Source organism: Microchirus variegatus (assembly GCF_963457635.1).
Source record: "Microchirus variegatus genome assembly, chromosome: 2".
NCBI classification, from domain to species: domain Eukaryota; kingdom Metazoa; phylum Chordata; class Actinopteri; order Pleuronectiformes; family Soleidae; genus Microchirus; species Microchirus variegatus.
Genome location: NC_139803.1, coordinates 35,797,930 through 35,820,023, shown reverse-complemented (window position 1 = coordinate 35,820,023; position 22,094 = coordinate 35,797,930). Strand labels below are relative to the sequence as shown.

Here is a 22,094-nt window from a genome sequence, read left to right as displayed (position 1 = left end):
TATAGTTAAATGTTTAAGCAGCTCATCAGAGAGGGTGAATGAGCCGAAACTCAAATACACCTGAGGACGAAATATTAGCCTCCTATGGAAGTGGAATTGTTTGTCTTTTTCAAAGCTTCCATTAACTTCCATTATTTGACTTTGCACACAGAAATTCAATGATTCCACAAAAACACTCACTTGCAAACGCTGTGATAACTTTGCAGGTCCTTCCCCTGCTTTGTGAGCATCAACAATCCTTTATTTCAAGTCTAAACTGATTAAAAATGTTGAGATAACCCTCAGTCTTAACTTGATTTCAAAAGTTTTGAGCGTTACAAAGTTAAGCAAATCATTGCACAGCAGTGGTTTGTGCTATGGCTCAATAGTAAGGTCAATTTGACCCTGGTAGTTTTTGGTTTGTTGTGTATAATTGAATTTCTGTTTGCAAAGATTAATGATATAGTAATAATGGACGTATCCTAAATAAAAGTCAGGTCAGGTCAGTTTCATCCACAGAAATGAGCACAGCTCATGCATAAGATGCAATACATGCACCTCACAGGGCACATTTTAAAAGTTTGGACTAAAGAGATTATTATGATAAAATGATAAGTCTGAAGAAGGCAACAGTGTGATATATAACATGGGATATATTAAGATAAGATAAGAAGATTGGTGTTCAGCATGGAGTGTTTGGTTGGAATAATGTGATCCGTTTCTTCATTACACCACGTATTAAAAGCAAATTATTCAAATCACAGGAACAATGCTCAAAAAATGCACGAAAATCCAATGAACCGTTTAAAGTCTCTGGATGTTTGTGTTTTACCTGACACTGGAAACATTCAATAAAAAGTAATAAAGATGCAATACTTGCCCAAACAGTGACACGCATGGATAATCTGTTCTGTAAAATGCATAATATTAGTAGCTGTGTACAGTTTGAGCGCCCCCTGTGTGCCCCCTAGTGGAATGCACCAGTAACATTCATTGAGTTTATGAACAGAAAGTTTCTCCCCAGTGTTGTCCACGAATGACGTCTGGGTTATTCCAGTATTTTTTGTATGTATGCAAATCACCGATTTGTACGTATGTCTCCACAGACACAGCCCAGCATGGCTAGTGTTTATGGTACAAACATTACTGTTGTTGACTAAATTCATGCATCCATCTTGAGCTGCTCTCACACCTACAGTCGATTTAGAGTGTCCAATTTACCTAATCCCCATATTGCATGTTTTTGGACTGTGGGAGAAAACCCCTTAACTTAATTCAAATTTGTTAAAAATTCATTATAAACACGAACTAAATTAAACACGATCTCTGATCGAAGCTTTCAGACGTTTGACTCTCGACTGATTCGTTTGCCTTTTTCCTCAGATCTGTGACGTCATTTCCAAGTGGGAACAGGCTCTAAAGGAGCTGCACCCTGGGAAAAACGAGGGCACGCGGATCGTTCGACTGACGTACAAGAACAGGTAGGATTTCCGTCGTCTTACGCACGCGGCGTCGCACACTTAAAAACATCTGTTTTACAGGTTTTAAAAGCAAAAGAAAAAATGCCACACAGTGACAGCTGGTGATGTCATCTGTGCGCAGCCATTTTCACCTCTGGCAGGAACTTTTAAGTGCTGTGATTAGATTTCCTGCATCTCGGGAATGAAGTGAAGTGAAGTGTGCATAACGACGGCGTTCTTGTGTGTGTCAGACTGTGTTTCAGAGCTCAGGTGAAAGGAGAGACGGAGAGAGAGCGCCTCCTGCTGGCCTACCAGGTCAACGACGAAGTCCAGCAGGGCCACTTCCCTGTGAATAAAGAGCTGGCTCTGGAGGTGGCCGCCCTCATGGCACAGGTGTGTAATGATCCAGCCAAAGACACATTATATTATCTTACACTGATGCTTTTTTTAAACTTCTTTTTATGTTTGTTCCTTATTCCAGGTCGAACACGGTGATTTGGAGCGACCTCCTGCCTCTTCTCCCTCCAGTTCTCCTCAGCCCAAATCTCAGCTGATCCTCCTGCAGGCCTTAGAGCGGTTTTACCCCAAACGCTACAAACAGGACTGCAGCTCAGAGCAGCTCAGGTACGACAGACACTCACTGATGGACAAAGAAATGCATCTTTACGTGTTTTCATACCCAGAAACAGTGACTTTCCTTCTTGCAGAGATCTAACTGAGCGTCTGGCCACTAAGTGGTCTATGCTACGTGGGTGCAGTGCATCCGAGTGTGTGAGAATATATCTGACTGTGGCTCGCAAGTGGCCCCTGTTTGGAGCCAAACTCTTCAGTGCCAAGGTAAAAAAAAAAAAAAAAGGGTTTCCTCACTTCTCTGCTAATATTTATTTAATGTTGTGCTCTGTGCAAATCTACTGACAATTAAAAAAAAAGTCTAAATCCCAGATCTTGGGTTATAGGACGTGCAGTTTTTACTTTTATTTATGACATAATATATGCAAAAGCATTAGTTTTATTAATTTCCCTCATAGATGATCAAACCGATGTGTGAAATTGGCTGGTTTATCAATTCAAAATACTTTATTACCAAAAATGGCTGTGAAAACAGTGAAAAATGTGTGAACAGGGTCATCATCATTCAGTATCTTTAAAAAAGTGGTCCCCCATGTAATAAGTTTATGGAAAATGTAGATATGTGACGATAGAATGTTATGCTACAATTATAGGGTCATAATTTATGATGCTATAAAATGGAGAATAGTTTTCTGATCAACACAAGATTCACAATGACTTTCTAGTCCTATTATTTGGGTCAAAATCTTGTCAAAATGTGTTTAAATATTCAAGCAGGTAAAACAATATCATCAAAAATCATCAGCCCATGTCCATTGACAAAAACCCCCACAATATTTCATCCAAATGTAAGATTAGATCTGACTGCTGTTTTGACTTCCACCCGTTTTCTCCTGTTGTCCACAGCCGGTTCCCCCGTCCACTGTTGAGCAGAGCCAAGTATGGCTGGCCGTCAATGAGGACGGACTGTGTGTGCTGGATTACACCATGGTGAGCTTTGAACTTCAATACTGATCGGAAAGAGAAATGACAGCAATAGTCGTTTGTGGTTGGGCATAAAGCATCAACAAAATGTTTCAGAATTGAATTCTACTGCTCAAAAAAAGCACCCAGTCGTTCAGCTTCATTTCAGGATAGACGCTTCTTGTCCCCGCCCGCCCTTGTGCTGCTGCTGTATACACACAAACGCTCCCTCAGTCAGGTCTGTGAGTTTTGCTTCACAGAGCCTATTTCAGATAAAGAGTGCAGCATATGACAAAACAGACGGAATAATAATACTAGTGCTGGGCACCTTAACAGCTTCAAAGCTAACGCACATTAGCGCATCACACGTTTCCATGACGACTGCCTGAAAAAAGACGCCATGTTTACGTGCTGTTACACTGGATTCCAAGCACAGTTTACCAGTTAGCCGCGTTAGCTGTATTAGCTCCTTTAGCACTGTTAGCACGTCTACAGTGGAACTGGAGCGGTCTGTTTATTAAACGAAAAGAGCAGTGCTACAAATAACCAGCGTACCTGTGTAACTGAGTATGCGTGCCTCTTTTTTTAAAGTTTAGCGTTACTTTAGAGACTCATTTTAACAATCGGGAGTCACGTCAGTTGTCATGGAAACGCGTGCTTGTGTTAATGTTGACACCGTTAACCACCGTTAATAATAAACAAAGGAAATCCCCCAAAGTTACACACTGCAGCTTTAAGGGTGAAATAACCCTTGGAGTTCAAAGGTCACGGGACAGTATTTGTCTGTAACTCTGCAATTCCAAAATAACCGATGATGTTTTCTATCCAGACATTCACTGTGATGTTTTTATTAAACACCACAGCTCAGAAACAGAAGGGAAGTTTTATTTCCTGCAACTTTACAAGTTAGAGGGGGGGCATTTCCGTTTTGTTTTATCCTAGCTTCCCTTTTTACAGCTGCAGTGCTCGGCTCAGGAAAGGCGGCAGTTTTCAAGTGGGTTTTGTTGACCCACTCGCCTGGAATCATTTTTACCCTGTGGTGTTTCAAACGCCTTGAGAAATCAGCAGGAAAACAGAATAGGCAGACTTTTTCCGATTTGACATTCTTGACCCTGACAGATAGCAGTTGTAACTGTAAATGTAGACAAAATATGTTAAAGTGAGCTCTGTAATTTCCAGCAGCCAATGTTGATCCGTCTTATTCTTGGTCTGGCGAGCGGCTTTGAGAGCCAGAGAGCGAAAATCACAATATGTCGCTGAAAATTATGTCAGGCTTTGTCACGCTCAATTTGCCCTTCAGAAAAAAAAAGAAGGCAGAAACCAAAATGATTTCCTCCAGGAATTCCAAGCTCTATTTGGAGATCGCCAATAAAAGTCCATTCGTTTCCATCCGAGTGCACATTTTACACTGGCCATGTTTTCATTTTCAGCACACGCTGGTCACATACGCCTACCAGTCTGTCATTACCTTTGGTGGCTGCCGCGACGATTTCATTGTGGTCACGAGCCAGCAGAGGGAGCCTGGAGTGGGCAAGAAGAGCGTGGAGAAGTTGGTCTTCGGAATGGCTAAACCAAAGGTAAAAGAAAAAACCTGACGTTCACCTTCCTTCACGGTCGCTGGCAGAAAGACTTCTCGCTCACACTTTTGGTTTCGGCAACAAATCCGCTCGGTTATGTTCAGGAAAAGATGGTGGTTTGGGTTTAAACGGACTCTTTCACAACTTTAACCACGCGTAAATGCTTTCTGACAGAAAGGCAAACGTCGACACGGCGTCCATATCTGGAGTTGGTGAAGAAATGGTTGACTAAAGGAACATAAAATACCCATGTATGAACCTTTATTTCTTTGGATGTTCATTCATTTTTTGGATCAATCAGATCAAACAAACAATTGATACAAGGAGAGACTCACTGTTTTTACTGAGTCTGTGACGTCATGATTCACTCACACGGCAATTGTGCATTTTTTTTCTCATAAAGTCTTTAGGTTTATGATAGATCATTATGACAGAATTGATCTGAAAAATTGATCAGAATTTTTTTAAAACCTAAAAATCCAGAGTGTACCTGCTAATTTTAGTGTGAAAGCGATAAGGGAATAAACTAATTCACACTTAAAGCTCACATAGAGTGGTCCTGTTGCACATATATGTGAGTTATGGAGGTCTACTTACATACATTAACTTGTTTTTATGGTCAAAAACCTCCTAGTTGCTGCAAACGAGCTGATAGAAATCTCTCCTCACTGAAGCTCTCTTCAGCCGCACTGTTTCAGACTATTTTGTGATTGGCCAGCCAACGACAGCTTTCCCAACTGTCTTGTGATTGGCCAATACCTGGAATTGACGTAATCAGCACACCAGCTCTCAGAAGCATACCTCCCCCCTCTGAAACGGTGGATGCACTGCTCCTCATTATCAAAACATTGTTTTAACAGTGTTTAAAAATAGCTTCGTCACGACTCCCGCTGCAGTCCCTTTTACGACTTTGACCCAGAGTCAGAAGACACTGTCGCTCGTGAAACACCTCCACAACGGACGTTATTCTTCTTCTGCGGTTCAATGTACGCAACCGGATGTGCCCGGACTAGTGCCCGGAGCAGGAGGATCCGCTGTTCAGGAGAACCGCTGTTTACGTAACCGGACCAGGTTTTTTCAGAAATCTCGCTGAGCCCGAGATAACAATAAAACACAGCGTTCTCAGCAGTGGCTGAACTGTTTGTTTTGAACCTTCAGAGCTTCTTAAAGGTAATGGCGCAGATACACACCAACAAAAACAGCGTTAATTGGAACTTCCGTTCTATGGGAGCTTTAACTGTTTTCCACAACTGAGGACGAATGGACAAATCTTCCATCCAATTTGGATCATGAGTTGGTTTTCTTTTCAGGATTTTCCCATATCTCCAGTGTCACGATCTCATCCTAATTTCAAAGTCATAAATAAATCTGCTTCTGCTCTCGTTCCCAGATCCTGGAGCTGACGCTGCTCATGGCCAGCTACATCAACCACTGGAACCCCGGCCTCCCGTCCGCCTCCAACCAGCCGCTCGGCCACTGGGACGTGGACAGCAGACACTTTCCCGCCATGAACTACACCACCAAGGGCCCAACGTTACTGTGAATCAATGACAAAAGACTGTGTGACATCAGTGGACTTTTGGTCCTGGTTTTTCCTTCTTACAGTACAGGTACGAGAGGATTATTTCAGTGTTTCCTTAAATAAACATAATGTCTGCTAAAGTCTTGTCACACCTTCATTTTTTTTCCCAGTTTTTGCTTCTCAGACTTTTGCTAAAACTCAGCGTTTGTGTGTCACTGTCATGATTCTCGCTCATACTTGACAAAGAATTTGAATTTGAATACGTTGAAGAGGTGCCATGCAATTAGGAAGTCACTGATTGGCATCACTACAGATTGGTACAGCTGAGTGTCTTCAATGGGTTTAATCCACATGTAATTCTTCTCTGATTTAGGGCTCTAACTAACTCTGACTGATGATTTTTGTCTTCTGTCATTTATAAAATATCAGAAACAAAATGGCTTCCATGTTGAGATTTAATTTCACAGCTCAAAAAAAAGTTCATTGATTTAACAACATAAAATTGCTTGAAAATGACACAATTTTCTCATCAGTTAATCACCTTGTGTAATTGAATTAATCTTATAGATACAAGGCTGCTTTTCTTCTTCTTAAGAACTTAAGGTCATATTTAAGAAACCTTAGATTCCTTTACTGTTTTATCTGTTTTTATGAAAGATAACATTTCGCTCTTTTTTCTCTCTCTGAAACGTAATGAAATGCAAGATTTTCATATCCAGGTCACTTTGTGTTTCAATTATGTTTATTATTAATAATAAATAAACAACACATTTTCATTAAAAAAAAGAATATTTTATAATGACTTGAACTGTTTTGGATCAAACCACTGTTGTGCTCGTGCCCGTCGTAGTTATTATTTATTTTATTTTCTGACGTTTTTAGGCTTCTGCGTATACGGGAAAACTTCCAGGTTTGTTTTTGTAGCAGAGAGGATGTCTGTTACTTTACCTGTGCATGACTGTTTTTGTAAGCTGGTGTCTGTACTGTACGTGTGTGTCTGTGTGCGTGAGCTAATAAAAAACATGGTACATTCGACATTGTTTTTCTTTGTACCTATTTTTCTATTATTCTCAGTCATAAATTAAGTCAATTTCTTTCATTTAAAGGTGCCATATGTAAGAATGTGGCCAAAAACGGTTACTACATTCAAATTCAATATACCGAGGTCTTTTAGGTTTTCGTTTTCTGACGTAACTGGCAACCCCGTGGTTGCTCGGCAGCAGAGACTCTACTGACTGCAATTATTGGTAGACAGCGGTAGGTGGCGCCACATGCCAAAACATGATTTCAAAACATAAACATGATTTGCAGTCTGCAAAATATATTTTTTTAATGCAAATATTTTGTCTGTACTGTTGTTGTTGGTGAGTTCAGTTTGTTATATGAACATTATTCCTGAGTCTCTGTGACATATTAGGAGGATTTTATGGCCAGTTTCTTTAGATTTATTACATAATGCACCTTTAATATCTGTTTTTTCCATGTATATGTTGTATATGTTGTACATAAATGTAGTCTATTGATAATTATGATGAATGTAATGTGTAATAGTGTTACCTATGAGAAAGCCCTTGACACATGTAAATCGCAAACATTTACTTTTGTTAGTAGTTTAGGTGTTTGCTATAGCAGGATATAGGGTCCTGTTGCATCATACTTTATTTTTAGAAAGAGTATTATTTCTTTTCAAGAATAAAATATTACATTGTGGTATCCACTGCTTTTATTTATCGCTCGGCATTAATGTGACTTTAAGTGAAAGCGGGTTTATATTTCTGTGGTGAAAAACAAAGATACTGTTACCGTTTTTTGTCTCGTCGCTTTGGCTGCGAGCGTTCGGGGCTTCTGAGGGATCACAAAAAAAACAAATGTGTAAAATGTGTTTTTTATAGCACTTCAAAATTGTGAAGGCATCGGGAATAATGGTTCTGTTCTGGAGAGCAGTCGCAGCTGCGGTGAAAACGTTCTCTCTCTGAGTGAACGCTGTAATCTAATCAGGAAACGCAGAGTTTATGCAACAGTAACACGATTAATATTTGAGTCAAAGCTGCTCTTGGAATAAGAAAGAGAGAGCACTGTGTCACCAAAAAAAAAAAAAAAAAAAACCTTCTTTCATTCAACATATCCATAAAGTAAATAGCTACGCTCTGTGCCGGTTGTGCGCAAACTGCCCAGCCGACATGTTTTACTGGAGTTGAGGTTGCAGGGGTGGAAGCTGCCTCTGCGTTTCCTTACTCGAGGAGGTCAAAGTGGTAATGGCATTTTCCTGCCACATAAACGCTGTAAATCCCACATTTTTATGGCTCGTCTGAAGCTCTTGTTGTTCCATGGCTGCTCGCGTACAATATTATGAAAGTCTCATTAAAAGCCTCGCAATGAAGCTCTTTCGCATTTCTCATCAGAAAAAGAAAGTAAATTCACCCTGCTGCTGCTGCTGCTGCTGCTGCTGCTGCTGCTGCTGCTGCTGCTGCTGCTGCTGCTAGGCTCAAACCACATGCTTTATAAGAATTTAAATCAAGTTCAATTTAAAGTAAGACATTCCAGTGTTGTGCATATGAGAGTTGTGTTACAGTCAATTACATGCGTGTTTTATAACAGAGAAAAACAGTGTGAAGAGAGGCAAACAAGAAGGCTCCAGAATATGAAATATGAAACTTTCAGTCATTCATTCTGTTAAATACAAAAATACATATCTGGCCTGTGAGAGTTTGACAAATTGTAATTCCATCATTATCATTCCAAAACCAGATTTACTTGTCTTTTTTTTTTTTTTTTAAGTTTGGGATTAAATATTTACACCTGAAAGAGTCGACCACAGAGCAAGTTTACCCTGACACGTCACGGTGACAAAGACATGATTAACTGCTGTTATGTCACTAAATACATACGAAACACTGTACTGAACAGCCGAGTTCAGTACTTCATTAATCCCTGAGGGGAAACCGGTCTTTCTGTCAGGAGGATTGGTACAACAGTGATGACGATGAAGAGTCCTGCTCTTAAATATGTGTTTTGTCTCCCTATGGATGTTCATACTCTCATGTTTATTGATGTGTTGACGTGGCAGCTTCCTAGTTGACCTCGGCCAGGAGGTATATGTGTTCTGTCTGTGTCTGTCTGTCTGTTAGCAACATAACTCGAAAAAGTCACGGACGGATTTGAACTTGAACTTTTCAGGAAATGTCCGCAATCGGACCAGGAACAAGTGATTAAATTTTGGATGTGATCCGTACACGATGTGCGCAGGCAGGGTGTATTTTGTAGGCACTGAGCTGCCTTGGTGGAGGTCTGCGCTCTCTGAGTGCTTTTCTGGTCTATTGATGTGTTAACGTGGCAGCTTCCTAGTTATTATATACTTATTTATAGATAGATAGATAGATAGATAGATAGATAGATAGATAGATAGATAGATAGATAGATAGATAGATAGATAGATAGATAGATAGATAGATAGATGTGGTCTGCGGTTTATAATATAAACCACATGTTGGATTTTTTTCAATTTTGTTATTGTTCATTGTTGTAGTTTCATCTCATCCTGGTTGTGGGTCAAGAGCAAAGGACGTCACATCGTGTTCTTGTCACCCAAATACATTTTTCTTGGTGATTTAGCAGCTCCAGAACAAGACACAGCATGTTAACATTTTTGAAATAAAATACAGTTTGTTACAATGTATTTGAAGTCCAAACATCCTTCATTCTTCCTTCAGTTAGCGTCAAAACTCCATGGTACTGTAAAAAAACAGGATGTCAACAATTCATACAATTGGGTGATTGTACTTACACTTATTAAAAATTCAAACGCACACTTGCTTTATCTTTAATTTCTGCAAAACAGAAAGTAAAACTAAGAGTTAAACAGAGAGTCCAACATCACAGCTGACAGGAGTTAGGATGTGTTTGAGAGTTACACCAGTAAATCGGAGAGAAACACTGTGAACACTGTGTTCCAGTTCTTTCTTCAAACACTCAAAATATTAAATGTTTCCTGTTGACAATCTAAAAGAACTAATAAGCTCTTGACCAGTTTACAAGTTTTACAACGTTCAGATCTTCAGTATGAGTGAAGCATTTGAAACGGTTTGAACGTGGACTTCATATTACATAATCCAAGGTTGGAGAGCGGACACTGGGTGTTTTTACTTATGTAAGAGCCGCCATACTTTGCATTCCTACCTCCAAGAAGTACATTTTTAGTTTCAGGGGCTATCGTGAGCCCAGAAGTTCTTTCTATTATCTACAATCGATATATTTAAAGTAACATATTCAATTTGCATCATATAAACGTTATGTTGAACTATATATTGGTCCACGTCAACACAGACACTTTTATTTTGAAAATTCTGCAAAAACTTCCAAACCATGATAATCATGATATAATAGTATCAATACTTTTTTGTGTACAATACCAATATGACTAACTTGAGTAACTACAGATACCGATATTCGCCCGATACAGTCATTTTAGACCATTTATTAACTTTTTATTTACATTTTTACAGTCTGTGCATTATAATATAATATAATATTATATTATAATGGATTTTTGGGTTATTATTATTATTATAATAATAATAATTACAGAAGTAGAAGCTGTAATATCCATTCCAATTATTGTGCTTCCTAGTTATTATTAGTTTGTAGTCAAAATATCAAGATTCTACTTCAATTTTGAAACATTTGCAATTTCCCCCTGGGATTAACAAACAAGTTCTACTGATCTAACTTTGTAAATTCAAAGAGTGAAGCTCTTTTATCTTCACCGATTAAAAAGTGAATATATAATAAAATGACCTTTGTTCTCAATATGTGACCGTTTGATTATCATCGATCACGAGTTGTGGGTCAGGGTTAAACGTGGTGTGTGTGTGTGAACTGGAGTTTGGGCTGTGAGCAGTTGGGAGGGAGCGCTCGAGGCACCATTCTGCTGGGGCTTAATTGTTTCCAGAGCTAGCTTAGCCTAGCTTAGCTCTCTCTCTCTCTTCAGTGTTGTCTGCGGCTGTTGGAGCTGACACACGGGGGCGAGAAACGACCGACAGACCGCGCTACAGAGCAGCACAGACGGGTAAACACTTCAGCGACACCCGCCTTGTAGATAAAGCGTCAACGGTGGCTCTGTTATCTCTGTTGACGGGACACAGATAACAGCGTCTGACAGAAAGGGGGGGAAAGTGGTTGTATAACAGCACATGTGTTCTTTGGCAGGGACGTGAAACCATCTTTTTTACTGAAATGACTCCCACGAAACCAAAGAGCCTTCTCCGGGAAGCTTCTCATCAGATCATCGCCGGCGGATCCGCTGGTGAGTCAACCGAACGTAAAGAGTTGAATCTAACGATTCAGATTACGCAACGACTTTTTCGTTGTAGTTACACGTTATCATTTCCAGCGTGAGCGTAAAAATGTCAACCACGTCCTCCGCCTTACAAGTTCCGCAAATAATTTTGAGTTTCTTATCGAGAGCGCGCATGCGCGGAGTGAACAAAGACGTATCACACAGCAAGAGCGTCCCCCCCTCCCTCTCTCACTAACCGCCTCACAGGACAGGAAGTGAGTCTACTCTGCGCATGCGCTTTGTTTGCCTTTCAAATGTGGTTTTAAAAGGGAAAGTATGCGAGTGGTGTTTATCAGATGGCTTCAACCAGAGGTGGAAAAAGTACTCAAATATTGTACTCAAGTAAAATTACCAATACTTTGATGAACTATTACTCAAGTAGAAGTAAAAGTAGTCATCTGAAAATGTACTCTACATTTGTGTGAGGGTAGTAGAAATATGACAAGGGGTCAGAAATCCAAAACTATTTTGGAGCTCACACGCCCGGCGCGACACAGGATATGACGACATCACTTTTTGGCGCGCGCCCTCTATGTTCACGCGCCAGTGCTGGTGATAATCACATCATCATTCGTCTGGTTCTGGTGTATATTTTCCCCCCTGTAGGTCTTCGTTGTGCTGAATTTTTATTTTTACTCAGTAACGGATAGGAGTTATGAAGTACAATACTTGAGTCAATACGTACTCAAGTAAAATACAAAATCCTGATTTTAAATTGTACTTAAAAAGTACAATATACACACACAAAAAAGGTATTCAATACAGTGACTTGAGTAAATGTATTTCATTACTTTCCACCTCTGGCTTCAACAGTGTATTTTGTGTCATTTAACTCTTGTGGCAACAATACAGCAGCATATTTAAAGTCAACATGACATCAAAATCAACCTTTTAGTGCTTTAAATGTCTGTTTAAAACCCAATATCGTCAAAAGAGCTATATATCTGTGAAGGTTCTCAGTCATACAGGTCATGGTAATCCTTTAAGTTAGGAGAAATGTTTACCAATATTCCTACATAGAGCTTTTCTATCTTTTCTGTTCACATGCTACAACATGGGAGTTAAGTGTCTTGCTCAAGGACACATTTAGACTAGCAGGGCTGGTAATTGAACCCACAACCTTCAAACTCTTGCTCAATACATACTCCTCACTTTCTAAATACTTTTACTTTGAAAATCTAAGTACATTTTATATCAGAAAATTACTTTTGACACTTAAGTACAGTAAATGGCATATACTTTAATACTTTTACTTAGGTAACATTATAAAAAGTGACATCAACTTCTACAAAAGTCATTTTCTGATAAGAAACTTGTACTTTTTCCTCAATTATCCCTATGTCCATTAAGCAGACTTTTGTACCATGTGGTATTACAGTACTGCAGAGCACTCATTACCACAGAGGTATAAAACAAACTTGCGTATGTGTTTTGTTTACAATATGGTCCTCTTCCTTGAAGATTCTTTTCCACTTATTTGACTTTCTGCTCCATGCTAATGTAACACATCATTATGTATGTTGTGTATATATTATATTAGTTCATTTTGAACCGCTCTGAGTCTGAGTTTACTTCTTTTTACTTATATTAGAGCGTATTTTTACCTTACTGTATTTTATTTTATTAGAGTCCTACTTATACTTAGAGTGTGACTTGTTTACCATATTGTATTTTATTTTTTACCCTATTTTTACTCTTATCTTTACGTTGTCTTTCTTCCTACTTATTATGCCCTTGCACATTTCTGCACCTCTTGTCGCCTTAATTGAGCTGTTGTAAATGTGTGTTTCCCCCCCGGGGGAGGAATAAAGTCATTCAAAAACACGGCGATCTGACAAAAAAGTGAGGCTGACCATCAGCACTGCACATTCCTGCTTCACAAGTGTCTCTCGTTGAACCACATCCCAAAGTTTTCTCGTCATGTTCGTGGAAACCAGTTTGAGATGACGCTGACTAACTCGCATGTTGTGGACAGTTTGTAACAATCCTCAGTTGTTGACGCTAATTTATGACTCTACTACCTTTGTGCCTCAGCAGAAGGTCAGAGTCATCAAAGTATTATATGTTTTCTTGAGTTTTGTCCACTGGCCTTCAGATGTCTTACCCTGATCTAGGAGTGGAACTTGGCACTGCGTCTTCTGCTGTTGTTGCTCATCCCACTCCATGTTTGAGATGCTTTTTTCTGCTCACCACAGTTGTAAAGAGTGTCATCTCCATACAGTATGGTTCTGGTCATTCTCCTGTTACCTCCTTCAGTGACAAGGTTTCTCTCGTAGAACCTAGTGCTTACTGTGATTTGTGATGTAAAAACACTACATACTCGGGGAACGTCCAGAGGAGATCAACTCATTTCAGAAATACAGTTCTCAAACCAGCCTGTCCAACACCAACATGGGGAGTTTTCACAAGAATCAGCATGCACTTGAGGAAACTGAGGAAACTAAATGGAACACCTGTGATTTTCCTACAGTGACATTCTGGCTGCTATGCAAGTAGCACAAATATGGGCTGTTATTATGATTTAAAGTGAACTCTGTGACCCTCACTTGTTGTTACGTATGTGACAAAAAACCTTGAAGGACAATAACAGAGAACAGTCTGAGTTTATACTTCATACTGAAAGATAACTGCGTCAACATAAGTCATGTCAGGAATCCCAAGGTCATCTTATCCCAAAATTACAACAGTGTTTCTCAATCCTCATCCTGGGGACCTGCTGTCCTGCACGTTTTAAATGCTTCCCTGCACAAACACAGCAGAGTCAAATAAATCGGTCGTTATCAGGCCTTTGTAGAGCTTGAATCATTTGAATTATGGGTGTTGGAGCAGGGAAACATGTAAAAAATGCAGGACCGTGGGTCCCAGGATGAGGATTGAGAAACGCTGATCTAGAACATATCAAAACCTTGGTTAGTCGTATTGTTTTTCACAAATATTATTTCAAACATGAATATCTAATGAACAACATTTAAAGATGATAAGCCACTGTGACCTAATTCACTTTTGGGTCACACTATTTTTATTGCCTGTAACATCAAATATTATTTTGAATAGGTAAACCAGCCACTTCCAAGAGTTACAACTTTATTTTTTGCCCGTATTATTTCATAAATACCTTGTTCTTTGTTAATGTTTGTATTGTTGTAATATGACTGCCGACCACAGGTGGCAGCACTGAGCACAGAACGGCACTGGTGTGTTTGAGTGAAGAAGAAATGCCGGCGCGAGATATGCAAAGTATTTGCTCGTTAACTTCGTTGTGGACGTTGAAGTAAATCCACGGTGGAAACTCGTCTCTTTCAGGGATTATTTTTGCTTTTAATGGACTTTACAACAGCTTCACGCGGCTACAAAATGCTACCAGGCATCTGGTGAGTTTATGTTTTTGTTAATTTTGTCCCTCAACAGATAAAATGAACGGCTGAATTGTGTCTCGTTGAAGCTAATTAGGTGCATACATTTCACCTGTGCTGGCTGTGTGAGCTTTCACCTTTCAGAATTACAGTCCTGAATATTGTTTTAGTTTTGTGGATTTGTGGAATAATTTGCTCAGTGAAGCTAACGTTGAATAGTGTTGTCTTTATACCTGGTGGACTTTTGTTAGCTTGCTAGGCTAACGGTTCTTCAGATGCACCTGTTTTCCTAATGGCGGCTGTGTTCATAAACATTGGCATGGGATTTGTGAATGGTGTTTTATTTTTGAAAGGAATTTTATTTGTTTCTCTAGTTGTTACAATTATATTTATACATACTGTGCACTTTGTTTTATGACAAATCTTTATTGACAAATTATTGCAAAACAAATACAAACAAACGGGAGAGCATAATGCTCTTACAGTCTTGCAGATTGGTATATCCTTCAATTATTATTCCAGTCCAGAATCTTGTATAAGGCCCGTTTTGTCCCACTTTTTGTCCAGTTGTGCTTCCTGTAGCCTCAGTATGTGTCAATGTTTCCATTAAGAAGATTAATGTTTCCTTTCCCTACTTCCTAGTGTTGGCTTTCTTGGCTGCCACCAGCAGTATTTTTAATCAAATATCCATCACAAGTGGTAGTAGTCTCTTCTGAGAATTTGCATAAATAAAGCACTAAACGGGTCTTGGGCACTCAATATCCTAATATTTGCTGTAGCTCCCCACATATCATTTCCCAAAATACAATTATTTTTTTACATTTCCCAAAAATGTGAGAGTGATTCTTCAATGCAAACTCTCTCCAAATCCGTCAATTAGTGGATGAATGCTGCATCTTCCATTCAGTTCCCCCTCCCTTTTCACCTTAATATATTTAGTTGAATGTTTGTTGTTTGTATTCTATCCTTGATATAATGATGAGATTATTCTTAATGTTACTTGATCTCCTTTTTTTAATAGTAGTCCCTTACTTGAAAGTATCTTAGGATTTCGTGTGCATCTAATTCGTATCTGAGATTTTCGAAGAACTGTGCACTTTTTAAAGATGACAAACTAGTTTGTGCAACTACTGTTTCTACAGCGTGTAATATCATTTTTAAAAGATAAACTAGCTGATCCAGCGATAATAGGTTTTCAGTGTGCTGTGACCCAGTCTCTGGAAATGAAAACACCTGTGTGGCCTGAATAAATATAATGACCTTTTACTGAGGAAACTTGGATATATTCTAGTTTACCTTTTGGTTTTGGCGGCTACTTTTTCTTAATTAATATGAGGATTTATCCCCTCATTAAGTAATGCTTACCAGCTGTTTCAAAGCTACAGGGAGCTCCTGGTGCGGCCAGTGTAGCCCTATTTTTTTTCTCTATGTCAACCTTTTTCTTGTTTGGTCGGTGTTTGCTGTCTGTTGTGAAACAGTGACTTGCAGTCAGCTGCAAAGGTTAAAGAGTTGCTCTAGGTGCCAAGTTATGTTGCAGTCTGTGGTTTACTGATGGAGGTCTTCACAATATTTAGGGAATTCACCGTTGTCACTTTACCAACATTTATACAGGTTGAAAATGGATCAGTATTGGTTGTTCTGCACATTAGTGTTTGGCAATGAAGTGATCATAAAGGTAATATTTATTATTTAATAATTTTGTCTCAATATGACTGAAGTTAACCCCCCAGTACTACTATAATAAAACTGTCCTACTTGGTGGAGTTGTTATGAGACGGTGTAAAAAAGTATTAGTTTTTCAACTATCCAGGTACGAGTGAGAGATTTTGTTTGACTACGTGTTGTCTTTTTCAGTTTAAGTCGTGAACCCAAAGCAGAGCGCTATTAGCACTGTATACTTGGAGGTATTTGTTTTTTTTATTGCATTAAGATCACATGTTTTTGACCTAACACGAACACTCCTAAACTATAGTCGTCATCATTTATAATTTATGTCACAGCTGTGGTAGACATTTGTTCATACACTGGGTACTAAATAGTCTGTCTGTGCGCTCTCATGCTGTTGACGTTAATGGCTTTGACAGCGTCAAAACATCATGCAAAGTCAAACATTTTTTTTGGACAGCGTGGACACTGTATCACAGGTGTTTTTCTTCCTGTGGTCCCAAAAGTCCAATATTTACCTCATTCTCTCCAAAGCTTTGCTCACTTTTTGGTTTATTACGTAGTCGCAGTGGCTCGAGTACAAATTAATGTACACAAGATAATGGGGTTAAGAGCAGAAGTTTTTAACCCACCAAATAGAAATTGAAATGAAAGCACACTTGTGTTGTATTTGAATGCAGTTTTTTAAAGTAAAATTGCACATTTCTTTGAAGTTTTCATTTTCAATTTGCTCGTTTTGACCAAAGCCCCCCAAAATTATTTTTTCTGTCTTACCAAAGAGATTTTGGCTCAAGTTGCAGAGAGATTTGTAGTTTCTACTTTGGTACCGAAGCAACCTTTTTTATTGGAAAATTGCAAATAACTTTTTATTATTTGTCATAGATAAATGTTTAAAATTCAATTGTTTAGTGTAAAAAAAACTTTTATTGGTATAAAAGATATTTATTCAGAGTGTGTTTTAGTCCTCAATCCTTCAGGTGACTATATAAATTATTAAATATAAATGATATTGTTGCCGTGTATGGCCTTGACATGACACGGATGATGGTTGTATGGCATATCAGGTGTCACATGTTCCTTCTGTTTTCACATCACAAGCTCCTGGGGTCTGAAAACCTGCTTTCCTGAGCCCACATGTATCTGTGTCCACCAAGGATGACGGACATACAGGTTTTATAAAAGAGCTGAATGACTTCTGTGTTTCTCGTCACATTCATCCTCCCTGTTTTGTTCGTTTTTTTTTTCATCTAGAATAGATAGTCTTTTATTGAGTATTAGGAGAGAAATGTCTTCAATTTTTGTCCAACCATACTTGGTCAAAAAGTAAATTATGGGGAGGGGAAAAACCATTTGCTTTCACTTTCTGTGGTGCATGTTGACACTGTTGACTGAGCGGTCAGTGCTCTTTTTGCTTTGTGATAAAGTGATCGTGCGTGTGACTGTGATCTACTGTGTTGAGAAGCTGCTGGGATGTTGTTTTAGTGATATTTAGTGAATACACCATTACTCTATGTAGTGGTTTTATAGCTGTAAAGCTCAAACTATGAGATTGCCCAGTCTAGTCTTGTTGTTGACTAGACTCTCATTGCCCCCCAAATTATGCATAGTTTAATCTCTTGTGTCTTATTAAAGTAGTAAACTTAGATACAAAGTCTAATATTTAATGATTTCAGTCTCAAAAAAGCTTTTCCCTACTTTGCTTAAGTTTTGTTTGTTTGGTGGAAAAACTAGACAATATAGAATCTATAGATCACAAATAATGGTGAATAAGTCAAAGCACTGTTGAAAAAACCAGTCAATCCATAATTATAGTATACCATCTTTTTATCATTTTATATACAGTACAATAAGTGAAGCATACAGTATTTGTGCCATAAGTATTATAATTTTATTATTGTGACATTCATTTTTTTGTCCACAAGGGGGCAGTAGTTGCATGCTATATGCTTTCATGGTAAAGGGCAGTTCCAGCTTTTTAGTGCTCATGTTTCAGTAATAACTCTTGTAACTGTAAGTCAGTGGTGATAGTGGGTGCTGTGAAGAGTAAGCCCCCACTTAAGTAATCGTGTGCTGCTTTAATTTAAAATGTGAATTCATAGAAGAGACAGTCGTTAAAATAATGTCATTTTGATTGAGTACACACGCTGAACCGAATTTAAAAAAGTAATTCTATCTCGTTACTCATTCGCTGCTGTAATGTTTTCTCTAAGCTCTTTGTTGCGTCCTTGCTCGATGCATTTTAAAGGGGGGAAAAAAATATCCATGAGTAAATCGATCCGTCTCCAGCAAATGGACTGTAACGACATGAGACAGACGCCCTGCATGTGATTACTGCAGCTCTGCGTCCAGACTGTCAGAGACTCGCTCGCATCTAATTGGTTTTAAACAGTGATGCTGAAATCAGTCGGGGAAAGAACAAATAAAGACACTTAGCCTAAATGAAGGAGTGGAGGGAAAGGGGAGAGGGAAAATCAAATAAATACATTCTCTGTGTGTGTGTGTATGTGTACACACACATGCATTTTTTTTTTTCGATTCCCGAGTGGCTGCACCAATCACAGCCGAATTAGGCCTAATATTTATTTCCAGAAACAATTGTACATGTTGGAGCGGGGCTTTGATTGAACTCCCGGCGGACATGTTGTAGACAGATGTTTAGATGACCTCATGTTTGAAGTAATGTTGATTCTGGATGGGGTGCTTCTTGGCCTGTTCCTCTAAATCAGCTCCCCATCTTTCTTTTTTTTTGGGTCTCGTTGTAGGAGGGCGAGCGGAGGCTCACGTCTCTCATATTTATTATGTTCCTTGGCTCGCGTTAAATATTACCCATTTACATTTTCTGTTCCATCTTTGACAGACACACGTCTGTGCACACGGGGGTCGTGGATGGCTTGCATATAATGAGCCATGATAGTGCTGACGGATGGATACTTAACAGGACACATCTGTCCATGGTTCTCGGGCGCTTCCCTTTTCAAATTGCCATCAATGCAGCGTTTGAGAGGAGCCTTCATAGATTACATGAAATTACTAATCCGAGTAATTTTGTGTATTAATCAGAATGCATTTCTGCTTTGTTTTTAACGAGCAAATGCGACGCTGCAGGTTGTCGTTACAGTAACCCCTCATTTAAAATAGAAAATTACAACACACTATGCAACCCTTAAATAAACACACAAGATTTATTATGTCTGTCAGCTAATTAATGTGAATGATCACAGTGTCATAAGAAATTAGCGGAATGCAAACCGGCCCTAAGTCTAATGGAAGGCTATTTAAAGTGACACATAATGTCTGGCATGATCCCAGAATAGATGAAATGGTGATCAGAAAATATTTGTTGGACGGTTTCTATGGCGCAGTTGAAAGCAGACATAATTTGTCACATAACCTGAAATTAAATTATATTACATTTTGGAAACTAGATTAGGGAACACATAGGTGCTTACTAACATATATAAGTCACATACTAGTCCTTTATTACTAATCATTAAGCACGTATTAACACCTTATTCTACATAATCTTATTCTACCTCTATTGACATTAATTAAGATTTTTCCTACATAAGGTGTTCATACGTGCTTAATATTTACTAATAAAGGGCTAGTATGCTACTTATATGCATGTTAGTAAGCGCCTAGTTGAGGCTGAATATGTGTTCCCTAGTCTAAAGTGTTTCAATGTTTCTAAATAAGAAGGCTTAAGTTCACTTTGAAAAATGCTGTTATTAATAAATAAATATCCAAGCAAACGCTTGATTTAAATGCTATAATTGACTTTTGAGCAGAAGAGCTGCGATTTTTCGTGAGGAGGCGAGTACAAGCTCGGCTCGCGCTCCCTTGCAAAAGTCAGGCTTTTATGCTGCTGTTGCTGTTTGGCTGACTTCCTGTGCAACAATCAGCGTAACTAATGACCCCATTTTGACAGCAGTGTACGATGAACACTCAGTCATCCAGGTCGGATGAAGTCAAACAAGAAGTCCCTAATGGCTGCCTGTTAAATCAGGAGTGTCTGAAGGGCATCGTTGTGAAAGAAAAGCCATTTTTTTTTGTATCTGTTTAAAGAAAAAGTACGGTTTTAGTTTTGATTTATCCCTAACATTTTCAACTTGTAGTGGTGGCCCGAGACAGAACAGCACATCAAAAGTCTGGACTGAGCTGTAAACTGTGTCCTATTTCACCCGAGGAGCCTGTGAAGTGACGTGACGTAGGAGCAGCTGCCGCGCCGCCGACGTTATCTTAATGACATGATTTATGAAAACGGTTCACTGGCAGAGTCTCAGATCGTAGCAGGAGAAGAGTTTGGGGAGGGAGAGTGATCCGTGCACGGACACACGCAGAGCCAAACATCTGCAGAAAGCCAAGACGCACTGTGCAGGGACTTCAGAATCAGAGTCCAGGGGGTTAGTGCTGCACAACTGCACCAATAATTCCATGAATTCATTAGTGTGTATTACTGTAATACAGCTATTATTAGACTAGACAAGCATATAAATAAATAAATTATACAAAAAGTTGGTTTCAATTTAGTGCTGCAACAAATAATTGATTACAAAATTAGTTGTCAACTAGTTTTATATTTGATTAATCTGTTTAATTGATTAATTATAATCTGTCAAACAAACTCTGATTTTCCAGCTTCTTAACTGTGAATATTTTCTGGTTTTTTTTTCACATAACAAAAAAAATTGGTTTTGGACAAAAGATCATTTTGAGGTTTGGGAAACACTGACCAATTTCCATGGTCCAAACAACTAATTGAGCTAATTTAATCATCAAGAAGGGAATTAACTGGTTTATTGATTATGCAAGTTGCAGCACTATTTTGATAATTTAATTTATTTAATAATTAATAAAAAAAAATGTATTGTATTACTATAATAATCAAATGTTTTTTTGTTTTTATTTACAATACAAAGGGAAATTTAAACCCTTTAGCTTCCAGATAGAGTAATGCTCTTTGTCATTTTTTGGCTTTGCATTAAAACATTGACCTAACTGGAGACAATTCTCAGTAAACGGATGTTTTACAGTGTTTTGTTGGACACATCGAACAAATTTGACACGATGAAAATGCCAAGTTATGCCATCCATCCATCCATATCTTACAAATTCATTGATTTAAATTTGGAAATGAAAAGTCAACGCTCGGATTAATAAGTGTACTTTAGCTTGTTAAATATTATTTTTATGAATTTAGAGGACTGATTTCAGCTCGATGATTATAGCCAGTCACGGTCATTATGAGTGCTGCTATTATGTTTCAGCATATTATCATCAATTAATTTCATGTTCAGTCACGGCAACACACACACACAGGTCATATGTGCATGCAAGTTCCTAAAATAATAATAATTATAGTGTTATGGTTCGTGTCTGTTCGGGAGGATAATTATGATTTCTCAACATGGGAGGTTTTCTCTGGATCATAGCCTTCTATCTACAGGTAATAATTATTAAAACTAGGACACTGCACTGCGGGACGCCCAGTGGTAGTAAGTTTTAGTGCATGTTGAAAAGTGCTTCATCGCATCATTGCATGATTTCATACAGCAAACAAAAGCCCATTTACACCTTGCGTCACAGAATTCCAATATAGCATAGGTCATTATTCAAGACCAAAAAAAGCCCCCCCAAACTGTGGAAGAAGGGGGTATTTAAAGCAAGTGC

At 38.6% G+C, this 22,094-nt stretch overlaps 2 protein-coding genes across 2 annotated transcripts in view; both read left to right on the top strand.

The window, feature by feature from the left end:
• The window catches only part of plekhh1 (pleckstrin homology domain containing, family H (with MyTH4 domain) member 1), a gene marked incomplete at both ends in the record, with an annotated part of 37,541 nt that extends 31,449 nt beyond the window's left edge, over window positions 1-6,092 (top strand). The window contains 7 exons of the mRNA XM_083885963.1: window positions 1,363-1,460; window positions 1,691-1,832; window positions 1,921-2,063; window positions 2,147-2,276; window positions 2,916-2,999; window positions 4,403-4,549; window positions 5,940-6,092. Of these exons, the coding sequence (XP_083742089.1) occupies window positions 1,363-1,460; window positions 1,691-1,832; window positions 1,921-2,063; window positions 2,147-2,276; window positions 2,916-2,999; window positions 4,403-4,549; window positions 5,940-6,092 (897 nt within the window). The remainder of the gene's footprint in view (window positions 1-1,362; window positions 1,461-1,690; window positions 1,833-1,920; window positions 2,064-2,146; window positions 2,277-2,915; window positions 3,000-4,402; window positions 4,550-5,939) is intronic.
• Window positions 6,093-11,061: 4,969 nt separating this feature from the next.
• The window catches only part of slc25a21 (solute carrier family 25 member 21), an 88,577-nt gene continuing 77,544 nt past the window's right edge, over window positions 11,062-22,094 (top strand). The window contains exons 1-2 of the mRNA XM_083885801.1: window positions 11,062-11,136; window positions 11,277-11,373. Of these exons, the coding sequence (XP_083741927.1) occupies window positions 11,304-11,373 (70 nt within the window). The 5' untranslated portion in view covers window positions 11,062-11,136; window positions 11,277-11,303. The remainder of the gene's footprint in view (window positions 11,137-11,276; window positions 11,374-22,094) is intronic.